This window comes from Ranitomeya imitator, chromosome 5 (assembly GCF_032444005.1).
Source record: "Ranitomeya imitator isolate aRanImi1 chromosome 5, aRanImi1.pri, whole genome shotgun sequence".
In the NCBI taxonomy this organism is placed as follows: domain Eukaryota; kingdom Metazoa; phylum Chordata; class Amphibia; order Anura; family Dendrobatidae; genus Ranitomeya; species Ranitomeya imitator.
The window spans coordinates 359,907,158-359,925,382 of NC_091286.1; the positions used below are offsets into that span (position 1 = coordinate 359,907,158).

The window sequence follows — 18,225 nt, forward strand, 5'->3', positions numbered from 1 at the left end:
TGTATAACTATATATAGTAATACTGTGCAAAAATAAAAAGCTTAACACAAGTCTCAAGCACAGGTCCCAAGTAAGGCCAATTGTTTCACAAAAAAGCAATGGAAACCGTCGTTCTTTCCATCCCCGCTAAAACCTATTAACCGATTGCACTTGCCAAAGGCTTAAACAGCTCCAGGCTGAGTGATTGTTGCCAAATTATTTACTACTTTTCTACTTTTTATCACATGGATTTTAACGGGGTAATCATATGCACTTCTGTTTTTCTTAAGTATCCACAAATCTCATGAGTCTGTCCAAAGAATATTAAGATAAGATTTCTCTGTGCAGTAAAATAGAAGTATAGAAAATGTCCATGATTTGATTAGTGAGGGAACAGATAGTAAAGTGCTAAAGCAGGAATCAAAATTGTCACTTTCAATAAAATTAATTAATAGTAACAATAACTTAAATGTATGATATCACAGAATGATAATGTTGGGAGTCACGCAGATCACATTTCTGCCAGTTTGTCACTCAGCTGCCTCCAATTGTCAGGGCAATTATGCATTTGACTGTTGAGTGATGGACGAGGCCACGTCTGTTTCCACTACTAGGTCGGTTATTGAGGAACTCACAGTGAGCGTATGGTATACCGTTTATGCCTACGATTCAAACTCAATACATATTTTCACTGCTCAAAAAAATAAAGGGAATACTAAAATACAACATCCTAGATATCCCTGAATTAAATAATCCAGTTACAAATTTTTATTCATTGCATAGTGGAATGTGTTCAGAACAATAAGAGCATAACAATTATTAATGTAAATCAAAATGAATCTCCCATGGAGGTCTGGATTTGGAATGATATTCAAAATCAAAGTGGAAAATCAAATTACAGGCTGATCCAACTTCAGTAGAAATGCCTCATGTCAAGGAAAAGATGCTCAGTATTGTGTGTGTCCTCCATGTGCCTATATGACCTCCCTACTGTACAACGCCTGGGCATGCTCCTGATGAGGCGGCGGATGGTCTCCTGAGAGATCTCCTCCCCTACCTGGACTAAAGCATCTGCCAACTCCTGAATAGCCTGTGGTGCAACGTGACATTGGAGGATGGAGCAGTGAAGTATATCGTGGCACAGCTGTGTCGGTGCACAAGATAGGTTTCCCACACCAGTAGATATATGATAGATAAATAACTTGGCACTCAACTTTGTAAATAGTGATGATTTTTATTCAGGTGGCAGTCCAAATTAAACGTTTCGGTCAGACATTAGACCATCTTCAGTAAACCGACTGCTTATGTGATGGATATAGAAGATGTCTCTAGTTATGTAGTAGGTCCTGGGTTATGGTTTCAAATGGACCTGTCTGGGAACGATAATTTCACGGGTAAGAAAACGGAAATAATTTCGTATCTGGGCCTAGTTTTCCAGGTTTGGAGAAAACTGTAGCTAGTATAGGTAACTTGTTGTAAACTAGGTTTAGGGTTCTATGTCCACTGTGGTATCATAAGAAGGATAGATACTAAATGGCATAAGGGAGGACTGTATCTCATATACTATGGCCTCAAACACTAGGTAATCCAATTAAATGGTATTAGTGTCTATTAATTGAGGTGCATGAAGACACCTGATGGAATGAGCGCGCTTGGAACAAACCGCAGCCCATGTGCGGTGTGTAGCTGGTATGCCTCAACGCGGTGTCCACAGTGGACATAGAACCCTAAACCTAGTTCACAGCAAGTTACCTATACTAGCTACAGTTTTCTCCAAACCTGGAATACTAGGCCCAGGTATGAGCACCGGCTTCCTAGCCAGCAGATTGGGAAGGACGGATCACAGGTGACATGGCAGACTCTGATTTGGTACTCTGTTTTTCTACCCATTGACTAGGGTGCTTGGATGCCATGTGTTTACGTATACTGGTGGTGCTCTGGTTGCCTTTGTCCTGGCCTCTGCTCAGTTTCGTATGGCAGATGCTACAGATGACAATGTTTGGTTCGGATGAACAGATGACAGAGGATGAACGCCCCCATGCCTTGCCTTGGGGCACAGAGGGATTGCTTTTGGCAACCGTTGACAGACTTCGCACTCTGCTCAAACCAGTAGCCCTTGGTACCTTTGTTTGTGCTACGCATCCTCTTTCTTCCTCTGTGCTGCTGTGTTGGCTATGCATACCAACGGTCCAGGTTGGATCAGTGGACTCATCATCAACCACCTTGTCGTCCATGTCATCCACCTTCCATGTTGATATTGTCAGCTTGCCAGATGGCAACTGTGTCTCATCATCATCAGCCTTCACCTCTTGAGCCAGTATATCACTTGGCTGAAAGTGGCTTTCTTCTGTCCGTGGGTTTTCAAATATTTGACCATGAACAGTTGATACCTCCTCACGTTCCTCTTCAATGTTGCGCATTGAGAGGCCAGAGGCAACCAAAGGATCATATGTACCAAACAGATCATTGGAGTGGCCAAGCATGGGGTCAAATGTTTCCTGTGACTGCTGAGGGGAGTAGAAAGTAGAAACAGGTTGAGGATTGGATGACCCTGCGCTCTGTGTATTGACAGTAGACTGTGTAGTCGTGGAGGATTGGATGCTACTAGAAAATTTCATTAAGGCCTTATCTGCCATCCAAGACAGTATCTGCTCTTGCTCTTCTGGCTTCCAAACACATTTACAATCCAGACCGGGAATTTTCACCAGGAGCATAGATGCATCAAACTTCTTCTGTCTTCCAGACTCAGTGTCTTGTCGGGCACCATTGACAACCCCACACCCACGTCCCTATCCCTTCACAGGAATTTGTATTTTTTGTGACATAGTTGCAGATGTTTAGATGCAGATATTGGGTAACAAGAAGTAGTTTGTGGTTTGTGGAAGGTAGCAATACAGCCTAGTACTGCTTTGTGTTTTACAAACAGGAAGACTGTCTGGAATGTAAAAAAAATTGGTCTGAGTTTAACGCCGAAAATTTTGCTTGCCAGTCACCACAGAAGACAACGGTGCTGGCTGCGTGTCAGTTGTACATAACGTGCGTGCTATTCGGTGTGCAAACAGCTCAGTAAAGGAAAAAAAATTGGCCTGAGTTTAACGCCGAATATTTTGCTTGCCAGTCACAACAGAAGACAACGGTGCTGGCTGCGTCTCAGTTGTGCAGTACCATGCATGCTATTTGGAGTGCAAACAGCACAGCAAGAGCAAAAATTAGCCTGCGGTGGTAAATGTGACCCCAAATATAGCTGGGAAAAGTGTCACTACTCCATGAACTTATGCAGTACTTTCAGCAAGAGCTGATATATTGAGGTGCTATGTATGTACTGTAACTCTCCTGCCTGTCTCCATGTACTACTACAGTCACCTACTACTAGAATAGTTCTCACAATAGCTTTTGTGTTTTTTTAGATGATTTCTGGACAATGTCCAAAAGCACAACTCTCCCTAGCAGCTGCTCACAGTCTCCCTACGCTAGCACTAGCTGTGTTCCAGATGCAATGTGCAGAAAATGGCGCCGGCAGGGCTTTTATAGAGCCTATGACTCATAGCCTACTATGATGACTCATCTATGATGTTGCGCAGCCAGCCAATCATAGTACTGCCGCCACAACCAAGAAGGCTGCAGCATTACTGTTACTGGCTAATGCTGCGCGAGAGATTCGCATATTGGGAGGCGAATAGTGAAATACTGGCTAGGATTCGAGTACCGCATTACTCGCCGAATACCGAATCCTAAGGAATATTCTCGCTCATCCCTACTTATACCCTTAAGCGCCATTCAGATTTTATCTATTTCTTTCTGTTACTTTGTGACAGGGATGGCACCCACCTGTCCTGACACCATCTGCTGAGGGAATTTACAGGGAGGTAGTGTTTGTGTGTTCTAGTTCTTCAGTCAGAAGAGATGTTAAGGTCCCAATCTCACAGTAACCCTCTGTGACCAGCTCTGGGCCAAATACTTGTCCTGTTTCCCCGTGGGATGATGAGGGTCCAGAAAGCAGTGTGCTATCTGTGTTCTGGGCACTCTGACTGCAGGTATCAGCAGATATGTAGTCTCCTCAAGGGATAATAACATTGATTATCCCATCAGCCTGACAAACTGTGGGTAACACTTTTCCCTCACCCTGACAGGCTATGGGAAACTACTTTACCACCACCCTGATAGGCTGTGGATAACAATTTCCCATATCTCTGAAAGGCTATGAGTACCGCCTTTCCATCACCCAGACAGGCTATGGCTAAACTTTTTCATTGCCCTGACAGGCTATCAGACATACTTTCCCACCAACCTGACAGGTTGGGGATAAAGCTTTCATGGCCTTCCTTGATTCCTGATTAGTATTGCTAATCATGGGGCAACTACCACTGGCCATGTCATAATTCATTGTGACACTGGTCAGATGCATCAGACCACATCCTTTATGATCTACAGACCTGTCTCGATCCTCCTCTAAAACCGCAAAAGCTTGTGAAGAGCACCCGTTGAAGTGCTGTATAGCACGAAACGGCCGTAGTCCGTTCTCATTCACTTTCCTCCCTGCCGTTGTTGTCTTATATGTCCGAATAAATTGTGACCATCATACCTGGGGTAAGTGCGCTTCTTTCTTTTTTCTTTTTTCTTGTGCTTTCTCATAATTCATTGTGACACTGGTCAGATGCATCAGACCACATCCTTTATGATCTACAGACCTGTCTCGATCCTCCTCTAAAACCGCAAAAGCTTGTGAAGAGCACCTCACGGTACTCACACTGTGCGTCCGTGCGCGTGTCCTGAGCAGGGATGGTGAAGACTAGGGTGTCTAGATAGGTGGTGTGGCTATGGAGATCAGTCGTGCAGCAGGTACAGGACCTGATGCTCGTGACCACTTGAGGAGTGGCCGAGGGGGCGGAGCCTAACACCAGAGCCCTGAGGAACAGAGTACCGGTGAGGAGTGCAGGAGAGGGTGCAGGAACCACATGGATACAAACAGAGAGTGAAGAGGTACCAAAGGGGCACACTAGAGACAGAGTCGGTAACAGGCCATGATCAGAAGCAGAGAGGGCGACACAGTGCAGAAAGGGATAAAACAAAAGGGAGGTCAGGGACAGAGCCAAGAGTCAAACCAGGAGATAAACTGAAGGTACGGAATCAGAGAGGAAGAGCAAGGACATAAACGGACCAGGTCGTACACAGGCAACAAGGACACAAGCAGATTGTTAGGTGTCGAGTTCCCACCGCTGCACAGGGGGAATCTCGAACCACCTCCGCTGCGGTCTCTCATTCTCCTCCAGCCCCAGTGGAGCCTGCTCAGCAGAGACGTCAGTCCCAGCACCTGACTCAGACAGATACTGTGCGTTTGGTTACTGCTGCCCTTCCAGGTTCAGCCATTATAACCAGTACTGTTCAGCGGCGAGCAGGCGCTCCAGGGACTAAGTCCCGCTTTTCTCCTTCTGAGCATGCCTAGGGGAAGACCTCACATTGGAGGTCGGGGGTCACACGCTCAGGCCCTGTAGCAGCTCCTATTGGTCCACTAGGAAGGTCCTGGAGAGCTACAGCTAAAAAAGGTTTGCATGGCTGCACGGCCATGCGCTAGTATAAACCTGTTATCATGTGTGTGGTTGTGTGCCTGTTCTGGTGATTGCTCCTTAATCATTCCCATTCCTAGTCATGTTGAATGTTCTCGAATGTTGGAGTTAACTAGCGCTTGACAGGGCTAATCAATACACAAGAGCACGATCTGTACTGCGTCTAACCAGCAGTGACCGCCAGTGCGGCCCTGTACGCATTCTGTGCGACTATCTTCAATTACTCCTGACAATCGGTCAGTGTAGGGTGGGAACTCCCGCTTGATCTCTGCATCTGACTCAGTGTGCCTTCAGGCGCGGGCTCAAAAGCCACCGAGGGTCAGAGCGGGATCAATCACCAGCATAGTGGGGGTGAATTGCAGGGATCCCACTAGTATTAATTTGCTGCACCCTGTGACTGCTAACATGGCACAGTGTTTCCTTGATTCCCTGCGACTCTGTGAAGCAACAGAGTTCGCTCCTGTACAGACAGGGTGATGGAACCCGTGTCTATTCTGGTGTAGTACTGCCATATACTGCCGCCATTACCTAGCAGCAGGTTCCACTCCTGCACGGTGGACCCTGGGCGAATGCACCTTTACTATCGTTATATTTCATCGGTGCGTTCTGCCAGCCCTAACACAGACTGTAATCACAGACACACGGGAGACAGTACTCAGCCGAGGATCAGAGTATAGCTGACAAAGAATCCCGCATCTGTGTGGGTATAATTAACCCTCCCAGAACCAAAAGGAGGCCATAACCATTTACCCTGCAAAGGCAGGGCATGAACCCAGACCATTCCATGACAATCTGGGCTAATCATGGGTCAGCTACTTCCAGCCATGTCACAGTCCATCGTAACACTAGTCAGCTGCATGGGACCACTTGCTTCATTATCCCCAAGCCTGATCCCATTGACCTTAGCACTGATGCTTGCTCCTGTTAGGGGATCCTCAGCAACATCACCCTACAGCGTGACATAGCTGAGTTCTCCTGTACAATGAAACACATCATCATATATGACATTCAAGCTATTGACATTTGAATCACGTGAAGTACCAGATCTAGGACATTTTGACAGACCAAATATCCCAGATCAATCTCCAATAATATATTTGCATGCACATTTGGGGGTCACATCCTCCCATTTGCTGCAAAATGAGTGGAAAGCAAAATTCCATGACACTCTGAGAGCTTTGGATGCTTATGGCCCCATGTGAGTCAAACAGATCTGATCCCGAAACCACAGCTTTTCCACTGGTCCTGGGCTCTGGTGCCATATAGTGTTGTGTCTGACATCATCCTCCACCAAGGCACAGATCAACATAACTTTTGCTTTATTGGATCTATCAAGACCTCGCTCTTCACACAAACGGATCTGCTCAGCTTTCTTGTACTTCATCTTAGCAGTCACTCTCCAAATAAAAGATAGAACAAAAAGCAAGAGAGGGGAGAGCGGTGTAATTGCTACATGTACAGTATTGTCCCAGGTATAAATAAACACTGAATCTGATCCTCAAAACTCTGCTCAGAATCCTTGCAATGACTGTGCAAGTTTTTAGTGACAGGGATGTTTGCTCACCACAGATCACTAATGCTTTGTGATATCCCACTGCTTGACACCAATTTGTCACATATAACACAAGAGAGATCCAACAGATTCCACCGCTGCCACTGATTTATTACGGAATGACACCGGCGGGAGTCACACAGATCTCACCACTGTCACAAGTTTGTCAGGGGATGCAACCCCACCACCTCCAACCATCAGGGCAATTACTCATTTGTCTGATGAGTGGTGGATGAGGCCAAGACTGCTTTCACTACTAAGCCAGTTAACGGAGAACTCACAGAGAGTGTATGGTATGTACACCTCCGATTCCAATGCATAGAATATATATAAATATATATACTGTATATATATTATACACAATCCCTGCTAACTTCACAATAACAAAAGAAACTATTTTCTGACACCACAAATTTTTATACAGACTGATTGTACACCCAATGCAAGTAGCATATGGCTTCAGGGGTGTAGTTTACAGAGCAAGAGGAACAGAGCAATTCAATTTTATATATTTAATCCAGAAAAGTAGGCAATGTTTAAACAAAATATGCAAAGATTTTACAGAATGGGAACAAAACAATACGGTATATAAAATTATATAGCATGAAAAGTTATAACAAAAGAAAAGCACTAAACCTAATGTTGCAGAAATAGCTCTTATCTTTATGAAGGGAAGCACTCCAATTAGGAAAATGGAATACTCTCACAGCAAACCATGTCTTCCACAAATCAACAATGACAGAAACGCAAGCTCTGTTTTTTATTGGATGAATGCTATGCCCACATACCTCCTCTTGGGGAGCTCATACCGGGGCTGGATGTGGGATGTGCCAAGTCTTTTAGAAGTTTATGAGATCTCCAATTTTTGGGATATCTTTGGCACTGGAGGTCTTAGGTGCTAAATATTGTTGTCATGTTTCCTATCATGATTTTACCTTTCTAAAGAGATGAAACGTGGCATGGATAGCATCATCCATCAGACAATATTTAGTTAATGAGGTTAGTATGGCATCATGGTGACGTTAGTCAATGTATTATGTTCGTCCCTTCACTACAACGCTGAAAATATATCTTCCATAAATATCGTATCAATGCAATCCCCAATATTATCACTGACCTTTGGCTCCAAAAAGTCAGTGATTTGAACAGAGGAAGCTCTTGCCTTTCAAGTGTACTTCTCCGTCTCTGAATAAACGAATCCGTGTCTTGGTGACTGGTTTTCAGAACAGAACTCCTGTTGTAATTACCTAGTCACTGCATGAGGTCCCTACTTCAATGGAGATTGAAGTGTAAGCGCTTTATCACTTTCCAGTTATAATTAATCCCATATATTCAATTTGAGGTCCTACTTCAATGGAGGTTAAAGTGTAAGCTCTTTCTCACTTCCCTAATTAATCCCATATATTTAATGCAAGGGTAATATTTTTTCAAAGATGTCTTTATAAATTAAAATTTTTCTCTAAGACAGGAACCAAAGTTCTCACTTTAAAAAAAATGATTAATAGTAGCAATAATTTAAAGGGAAACTGTTACCCCCTTGGACGTTCCTAAACTATTAATATGGCCATACATGTACTAGAATACTAGAATACCTAAAATACTCATACATGTATGCCTCATATCTAATAATCCTTTTTTAATCCTTTATGTTAATCCGGTCTTCATTTGTCAGGGTCCCTGTGATGTCTAGTGATTGGCCTGCGCCAGTGCCCTTCATTTCCTTCGATTCCAATATTCTGCCCTTCTATAGGCATTGGCTTCTTGTTTCTTCTGCGCAGGCACCTACTTGCATGCTGGAATATGAGGTATCGCTCACTTAGTATCTCCGAGCTTTTGTGTGGAAGCGGCAGGTATCACGCATCTTTTCTAAGTTAGGACAGGTGCTCTATTACTGGTGCTTCTGCATACAAGCTGGCAAATATCTGTAGATGTGACAGTGGCCCAGATTCAACTCTTGATATGGAAGTGAGTGGAGGCAGATTACGCCTTTAGATTAGCATTCCCATACATGACCCACAGATTTTACCATTAATTTACCTGTAAGATCCTCATTAACAACTGCAACAACATCGACTGGACCACCAAAAGTTAAAGTGTCAGAATGTGTGTCTTCATATCTCATAAGTTTCTTCAGATCTAAATCAGTAAAGCCGAACTTTGAAAAACCATTTATCTGTAAGAATAAAATAAAAATCAAGACATAAATAAAGAGATGCAAACTTTTTTATTTAATTGTACTGTAGCCAAACATAAAAGTAAACTAGACACAACATATTTAAAAAGTCTTTAACAGCTTGAGTAATATCACGGCAGAAACAAATTAAAATAATCTGCACCGAGACATAATTTAATTTACTCACCGCAGTATGCAATAGAGCTTCTATATTGGTTATGGTACTGCCAAGCTTGAAATGGCACTATAATTTAAGAACTAGATCCTATTCCTATATTAACTGAAGAAACGGAGAGGTCTTCAACCCAAGAGCCTCCATCGTTAGCAATTTGACTCTGAGCTCTAAATTAATGGACAATAGGGACAGTGGCACCTAACCAAACGTGATATATTAAACCTTCGATACCACAAAGCTTTGCAACCAAAAATAACATCCCTAAATTTTACAATGTTAACAAGTTCATTTATTTTCTGTACCAAAGACTAGATAGAAAAGCCCAGCAACAAAGTACTCTAAACTAGTTATTGAGATGACAACCCGCTGAAGGAAAGAGAAATTACAAAGAAAACAGATGGGAAAAAAACATGAAGAAACAGCTTGTCTCATGATTAAAAGGTTATTCCCAATATCACAAATTATGCCTTAATAATTAGATAGGGGCTAACTTGTTGAATAGCTGGAGGTCTCACCATTAGATTGGGGCACTGGAACCCTGAAAACAAGGCTCTGCAGTCCTGTACTGAATGGAGCAGAGACGTGTTTCTCCAACCCTGCTCCATTCATGGGACTGCTTTGCTGGAGAAAGCCAATTGTTGTCCTTGGATATATCTGCAAGTTCCATTGATAATGAATGGAGCAAAGGAAGAGCATTTTTACCTCCACTCCATTCAAGACAGAGGTTCCAGGGCCACAATGTTTCTCTCGTGGATAGAGGATAACTTGAGATTTTAAGAATAACCCTTTAACTAATATTATATTGACTATACCCTGTAATACATAAGTATACTTACCTCGAAATGTTTGGTAATATTGTTTTTCTTTCGATCAAATGAATGATAATGTAAGGTAACAGTCAACTTTCCCTTTACTGGCATCCCATATGTATACCTAAAAATGCATGATATATATCACAATAAAGAAAAAGTGATACAACAAAAAAAAAAGTAATGAAAAGTTAGACTGTACCATACACCTAAACATACTAAAACGTTGAAGTTTTTGTGCACATTTAATTAGATTTATGGTGATGACAGAATGGAGACAAGAATTTCTAAATATGAATGACATGATAAATTATAGTAACGTGTATTAGAACATGTATATTTTTTTTAGTTTCTTATGAAAGCTGTAAAGAGGAGAGATCCAGTTAGGGAAACATTTGTAATCATATTTTTAAGAATCTACTATTTTTACATCTGCAACCAGTTTAAGTTGAAAAATAAATCAATTTGTACAGAATAACTATTTTAGGATGAGAACATTGCACGGACGTAGGAAGTAAGATGCATATATTTGTTTCAGAGTGAAGTTGTGCAATACCATCTGATTATTTCCATTAATTTAGGAAAGATTGGGAAGTTTCCAAATTCTTATCAATGCTATCCTGGTAGCTAAAATGATATGATGAATGAAAATTCTGTACTATTTAGTGATTGACAAAATTTTGAGAAACTGAGAACCAAAGCAGAATCTGGGTAATTTAAAAACATTGGCACTGCTCCATCATTGCATTTTCATCAGTTTGTTGGGCATGAATTTCTCTCAATTAGTGACTATTTGATTTGCGTTAAATTAATCAAGCGATTTGTGACTTTTTTTCAAGTTGTCTTTTGCGGTTTAGTTAGCTTTCTTATTTTTATTCCAATGTGGCATTTCCAGATGTTTTAGACAGATTCATAAAATGTGACTTTTTATCACAACTCGACTCCAAGTACCCCCTGACATGATTTTATGCACGCCAATTATTTTGGCTCATTATTTTTTGGCTGATTTTGCACAAAGTGCAACTATTCTCTCTAAAAAGTCACAGAACCATTTAAAAGGACTCTGTCACCTGAATTTGGAGGGAACGATTTTCAGCCATAGGGGTGGGGTTTTTCGGGTGTTTGATTCACCCTTTCCTTACCCGCTGGCTGCAATATTGGATTGAAGTTCATTCTATGTCCTCCATAGTACTTGCCTGCACAAGGCAATCTTGCACAAGTACTTGTGCTAAAGGGGAGCTTCAAATCCCAGAGAGACAGAAGAGTGGGAATATAAACTGATGACGACCTTTGACACTCTAACTGCAGGAATGAATGTGTCGCACGGATTTATGTCTTTTTACATCAACTAAGGAACTTGCCCCTCAGACCATGTGGGGTCATCACAACAGAGACCCTAATCACAGGGCAATAAAACAATCCTTATCTAAGAATTGGCCCAATATTTATGGACGTAACTGTTTATCACCCATGGTAATTCTGGCTTATCCATGGTTTTTCCCTTTTTTTTTGCTTTTTTTTCTATACTATGTTTGTGCATAAATATGTAATTCTTCAGAATTTGTTTTAGTCTTTGACTGATGAACAGACGTATGTAGTCTCGAAAGCTTGCAATTTGTTACCATCTTTTCAGTTAGCCATTAAAAGGTATCAACCACTGAGGACTCTCAATTCTAAATATTTTTCAGCCTAAATATAGCATCCTACAGATGCCCTGAAAAGGCACATCTAACAGATGCTTTGCCTGGCACCTCCCATTTGCCCTGTGACAGTGGCAAATGGGGTTCATATTTGTGGGGTTGATTTTCCATTTATCCGGTTAATTATTGGGGTTTTGTGTGAAATTATATCCAATTTGCCTTTGTTATTAAGTTGTTTTGTGTTATTCAAATACAAACAAAGGAAATAAATATGTGTATAAGAAAACATGTACAGTTATATGAAAAAGTTTGGGCACCCCTATTAATCTTAAGCTTAATGTTTTATAAAAATTGTTTTTTTTGCAACAGCTATTTCAGTTTCATATATCTAATTACTGTTGGACACAGTAATGTTTCTGCCTTGAAATGAGGTTTACTGTACTAACAGAAAATGTGCAATCTGCTTTCAAACAAAATTTGACAGGTGCATAAGTATGGGCACCCCACCAGAAAAGTGACATTAATATTTTGTAGATCCTCATTTTGCAAAAATAACAGCCTCTAGTCGCTTCCTGTAGCTTTTAATGAGTTCCTGGATCCTGGATGAAGGTATTTTTGACCATTCCTCTTTACAAAACAACTCCAGTTCAGTTAAGTTTGATGGTCGCCGAGCATGGACAGCCCTCTTCAAATGATCCCACAGATGTTCAATGATATTCAGGTCTGGGGACTGGGATGGCCATTCCAGAACAGTGTATTTGTTCCTCTGCATGAATGCCTGAGTAAATTTGGAGAGATGTTTTGGATCATTGTCTTGCTGAAAGATCCATCCCCTGCGTAACTTCAACTTTGTCACTAATTCATGAACATTATTGTCAAGAATCTGCTGATACTGAGAGGAATCCATGTGTCCCCCAACTTTAACAAGATTCCCGGTGCCGGCATTGGCCACACACCCCCAAAGCTTGATGGAACCTCCACCAAATTTTACTGTGGGTAGCAAATGTTTTTCTTGGAATGCTGTGTTTTTTGGCCACCATGCAGAACGCCTTTTTGTTTTAAACAATTCAATCTTGGTTTCATCAGTCCACAGGACCCTCTTCCAAAAAGAAATTGGCTTCTCCAAATGTGCTTTTGCATGCCTCAGCCAACTCTGTTTGTGGCGTGCTTGCAGAAATGGCTTCTTTCGCATCACTCTCCCATACAGCTTCTCCTTGTGCAAAGTGCGTTGTATAGTTGACCGATGCACAGTGACACCATCTGCAGCAAGTTGATGCTGCAGCTCTCTGGAGGTGGTCTGAGGATTGTCCTTGACTGATCTCACCATTCTTCTCTGCCTTTCTGATGTTTTTCTTGGCCTGCCACTTCTGACCTTAACAAGAACTGTACCTGTGGTCTTCCATTTCCTTACTATGTTCCTCACAGTGGAAATTGACAAGTTAAATCTCTGAGACAGCTTTTTGTATCCTTCCCCTGAAGAACTATGTTGAATAATCTTTGTTTTCAGATCATTAGACAGTTGCTTTGAGGAGCCCATGATGCTACTCTTCAGAGGAGATTCAAACAGGAGAACAACTTGCAAGTGGCCACCTTAAGTAGCTTTTCTCATGATTGCATACACCTGGCTATGAAGTTCAAAGCTCAATGAGGTTAGAAAACCAAAAAAAATGCTTTAGTAAGTCAGTAAAAAGTAGGTAGGAGTATTTAAAACAAGAAAATGATAAGGGTGCCCATACTTATGCACCTGTCAAATTTTGTTTGAATGCAGATTGCACATTTTCTGTTAGTACAATAAACCTCATTTCAAGGCAGAAACATTACTGTGTCCAACAGTTATTAGATATATGAAACTGAAATAGCTGTTGCAAAAAAAACAATTTTTATAAAACATTAAGTTTAAGATTAATAGGGGTGCCCAAACTTTTTCATATAACTGTAATTACAATAATTTTCTGGAAGAAATAATTCATTTGCTGGAACAAGGGTACTAACACTTTCGGCCATAACTGTAGCTTCACTTTCTCCTTGTAGCCACTGCTGCAGTAAGCCAGCCACAGAGTTTAAGCATTATTTATTTCTAGATTACCAATAATTATTGTGGCAAATAGCTTTCTTGAGATTACAGGTTTCCATTTAATCCGGTTTTAGACTCAATTTAAAAATATAAGTTAAGTCTTATATACTAATATAGAAAACTAAAGTTTTTGATTTGTGGGAAGAGCGTATTTCTTTGTCTAAAAAACTGGTAAAATTTGAAAAATGGAATAAAATTATTAACCTCCACTCATTGAGGTCTTTTGCATTGATTTAGCTAAGTAATATGAGTTCATATGAAAGGCTTCATGGTGTACCAGAAAAGTTAAGCCTACCTTGCAGTGACTGAACCTTCTAACAAACCTGTTTTCATTGAATGATGTGCTGGCATTGACAAAATTACTTCAAATTTTGGTAAAACTGTAAAGCAGATAAAATAGGATCTGGTAACAAATCAATAGAATTGTTATGTTTATATTTAGAACATGAAAACATTTGCTTATATTTAAAAAAATATATAAAGTAAATTATATTGATTGAAGTATACATACCATAATTGTTTACAGTAAATGTTTGATAATGAAGTTGTTGCTGCAAAAGATAAATTATATTGTTTTACATTACAAAGTTATACATTTTGGTTGTCTTATATAAGCTACATTCAGATATTTTCAACTATTTTCAATAGTCTTTATTACATTCATCTGTCCATTGTGTATTTTGCTCAGCATCTGGAATATACATGATTTATTAATAAAAGGCAGCAGAATACAATATATACAGAATGGATGAATGTATAATGGAAACTATTTATGAACACTGTCTAATTTTAAGACAATGCAGGCTTAGACTGAACAGTCTTGAAGGGAAAATATCACCAGAAAAAAACACGATTAACCTGCAAATATAGGATTAATCTGCAGTTTACTAACTCTACTAACCTGCCCATCACCCGCACTTACCCAAACACTGCAGGGGAGAAAATTATTTTATTTCAGCCACCCTGCACTGTTTGGCATTCAGTCACTAGGGCGGCACCGGCGTGGATTCAGTCACTGCTCTGAGTATGAAGAGCATCGGCTATAACTGCGCTCCTGGCCCTGACTGACAGCCGTCTCTAATGCTAAGCCAGTGTCAGTCAGGGCCAGGGACACGGTTATAGCCGCCACTCTGCAAACTCAGAGCGGTGACTGAACTGACGCTGCTAACTTACTAAACGTTCAACGCAGCTTTTTGAGCGGAGTTTATCAATTCCAGTTATTTTAGCCTGGTTCATCATTTGTGACTTTTTAAAAAGTTATAAAATTTGGCACAATCATTCTTCCCCTAGTGTATTCTTCAGTATGTCAGTATTTTGGCACAATTTCTGTAGCTCTTGGTATCAAAATTCGCAAAAGCAATTCAAGACAGGAAAAAAAGCCTATGTTTAACTTTGCGCCAAATTTATGATGAATTTGGTGCCAAAAAAATCAACTAATGACATGTGGTCAACAGAATAGCTATAGCTGGATGTCTGACTCATAGTCCAATGATGCACATTTGTTACATGTTTTGATAATCTCCTGCTGATAAAACAGTGATTTTTATTATTAAAGAGCAGTAAACCTGCAGCAATATAGCACTCCATATTCATGGCCTGTTCATAATGCCTCCTCCACCATTGATTGGCAGCTTTTTACATATGCACAGAATACAAAGAAAGCTGTGGTGTGAGCAGGGTTATAAAGTGCTCAGAATCCAGAGAACTGGCAGATTTGCATGTGGTGAGAATTTCATGTCAATATCATCTTTAGATATATTTTTTCAGAAAATTGGTGGTGTGTTCAATACTACACTGCTCAAAAAATAAAGGGAACACTTAAACAACAGAATATAACTCCAAGTAAATCAAACTTCTGTGAAATCAAACTGTCCACATAGGAAGCAACACTTTTTGACAATTAATTTCACATGCTGTTGTGCAAATGGAATAGACAACAGATGGAAATTATTGGCAATTATCAAGACACACTCAATAAAGGAGTGGTTCTGCAGGTGGGGACCACAGACCACATCTCAGTACCAATGCTTTCTGGCTGATGTTTTGGTCACTTTTGAATGTTGGTTGTGCTTTCACACTCGTGGTTGCATGAGACGGACTCTACAACCCACACAAGTGGCTCAGGTAGTGCAACTCATCCATGATGGCACATCAATGCAAGCTGTGGCAAGAAGGTTTGCTGTGTTTGTCAGCGTAGTGTCCAGAGGCTGGAGGCGCTACCAGGAGACAGGCCAGTACACCAGGAGACGTGGCGGGGGCCGTAGGAGGGCAACAACCCAGCAGCAGGACCGCTACCTCAGCCTTTGTGCAAGGAGGAACAGGAGGAGCACTGCCAGAGCCGTGCAAAATGACCTCCAGCAGGCCACAAATGTGCATGTGTCTGCACAAACGGTTAGAAACTGACACCATGAGGATGGTCTGAGTGCCCGACGTCCACAGATAGAGGTTGTGCTCACAGCCCAACACTGTGCAGGACGATTGGCATTTGCCACAGAACACCAGGATCAGCAAATTCACCACTGGCACCCTGTGCTCTTCACAGATGAAAGCAGGTTCAAACTGAGCACAAGTGATAGACGTGACAGTCTGGAGATGCCATAGAGAGCATTCTGCTGCCTGCAACATCCTTCAGCATGACTGGTTTGGCAGTGGATCAGCAATGGTGTGAGGTGGCATTTATTTGGAGGGCCGCACAGCCCTCCATGTGCTCACCAGAGGTAGCCTGACTGCCATTTGGTACCAAGATGAGATCATCAGACGCCTTGTGAGACCATATGCTGGTGCGGTTGGCCCTGGGTTCCTCCTAATGCAGGACAATGTCAGACCTCATGTGGCTGGAGTGAGTCAACAGTTCCTGCAAGATGAAGGCATTGAGGCTATGGACTGGCCTGCCCGTTCCCCAGACCTGAATCCGATTGAACACATCTGGGACATCATGTCTCGCACCATCCACCAAGGTAACGTTGCACCACAGACTGTCCAGGAGTTGGTGAATGCTTTAGTCCAGGTCTCAGGAGACCATCCGCCGTCTCATCAGGAGCATGCCCAGGCATTGTAGGGAGGTCATATAGGCACATGGAGGTAACACATACACAACTGAACATCATTTCCTTGTCTTGAGGAATTTCCACTGAAGTTGGATCAGCCTGTAATTTGATTTTCCACTTTGATTTTGAGTATCATTCTGAATCCAGACCTCCATGGGATATTAATTTTGATTTACATTGATCATTTTTATGATTAATTGATCTCAACTAGTGATGAGCGAATATACTCTCGACTCGAGATTTCTCGAGCATGCTCGGGGGTCCTCCGAGTATTTTTTAGTGCTTGGAGTTTTAGTTTTTCTTGCCGCAGCTGAATGATTTACATCTGATAGCCAGCTTAAGTACATGTGGGGATTCCCTAGCAACCAGGCAACCCCCACATGTCGAGGTAGCCTGACTGCCATATGCTGGTGCGGTTGGCCCTGGATAATGAGTATATTCACTCATCACTATTCTCAACACATTCCACTATGTAATGAATAAAGATTTGCAACTGAAATATTTCATTCAGTGATATCTAGGATGTGGTATTTTAATGTTTCCTTTTTTTTGAGCAGTGTATTTTACCTGCGGTAGATTCCATTTAAAAACCCAATTGATAGCATACCAAGATGTGTAGGTGTGTGTATTTCTGTGCGTGGTGCTCATACTTAATTATAAATAAAATGAGATGTTTTGAAATGTGTCACTATTTTTTCTCTATTTGCACATCAATAACATGTCTATACATCCTGTAATTTTCATAATTCCACAACATTTCCTTCTTGGTGTTGCAATTTCTGTGTTGAGAAGTATGTTAAACCCCACCACCTATCAACGAATTCACGTCCACTTATAAAGCAACGTGCAGAAAGTGTCTAAAACACAAAAGAATTTCATCATGAAAGTCATTTTTATTTATTGGTGTATATTGACCCAGAATTCTTGCACATCAGGGTTGATAAATTAATCCATTTTACTTGTTTAACTTATACCATGTTTGACAGATTTGTTTCTGTTTGTTTGTTTTTTTGGGGGGTTATTGCTCTTTATCTTACGTACTTTAATGTTTACAGAACAATTACGGTAACTTAGAAAGAAAAGAGAGGAAACAATAAACAAGTACATGGTTCTTGTCAAATGCAGAAAAAAGCTACAATTAATTCCCACTATATCAGCGACATCTATTTATTAGTGGATTGGACCTCCTTGGCCCTTTAACCCTAGAACGCA

The 18,225-nt window shown here is 41.2% G+C and overlaps 1 protein-coding gene across 1 annotated transcript in view; it reads right to left on the bottom strand.

Annotated features, from left to right (window-relative positions):
- CD109 (CD109 molecule) overlaps window positions 1–18,225 on the bottom strand; it is a 395,644-nt gene that overhangs the window by 289,401 nt on the left and 88,018 nt on the right. Inside the window, exons 6-9 of the mRNA XM_069726553.1 lie at window positions 14,478–14,517; window positions 14,262–14,346; window positions 10,280–10,376; window positions 9,133–9,268 (exon numbers count right to left, since the gene is read on the bottom strand). Coding sequence (XP_069582654.1) covers window positions 9,133–9,268; window positions 10,280–10,376; window positions 14,262–14,346; window positions 14,478–14,517 — 358 coding nt within the window. The remainder of the gene's footprint in view (window positions 1–9,132; window positions 9,269–10,279; window positions 10,377–14,261; window positions 14,347–14,477; window positions 14,518–18,225) is intronic.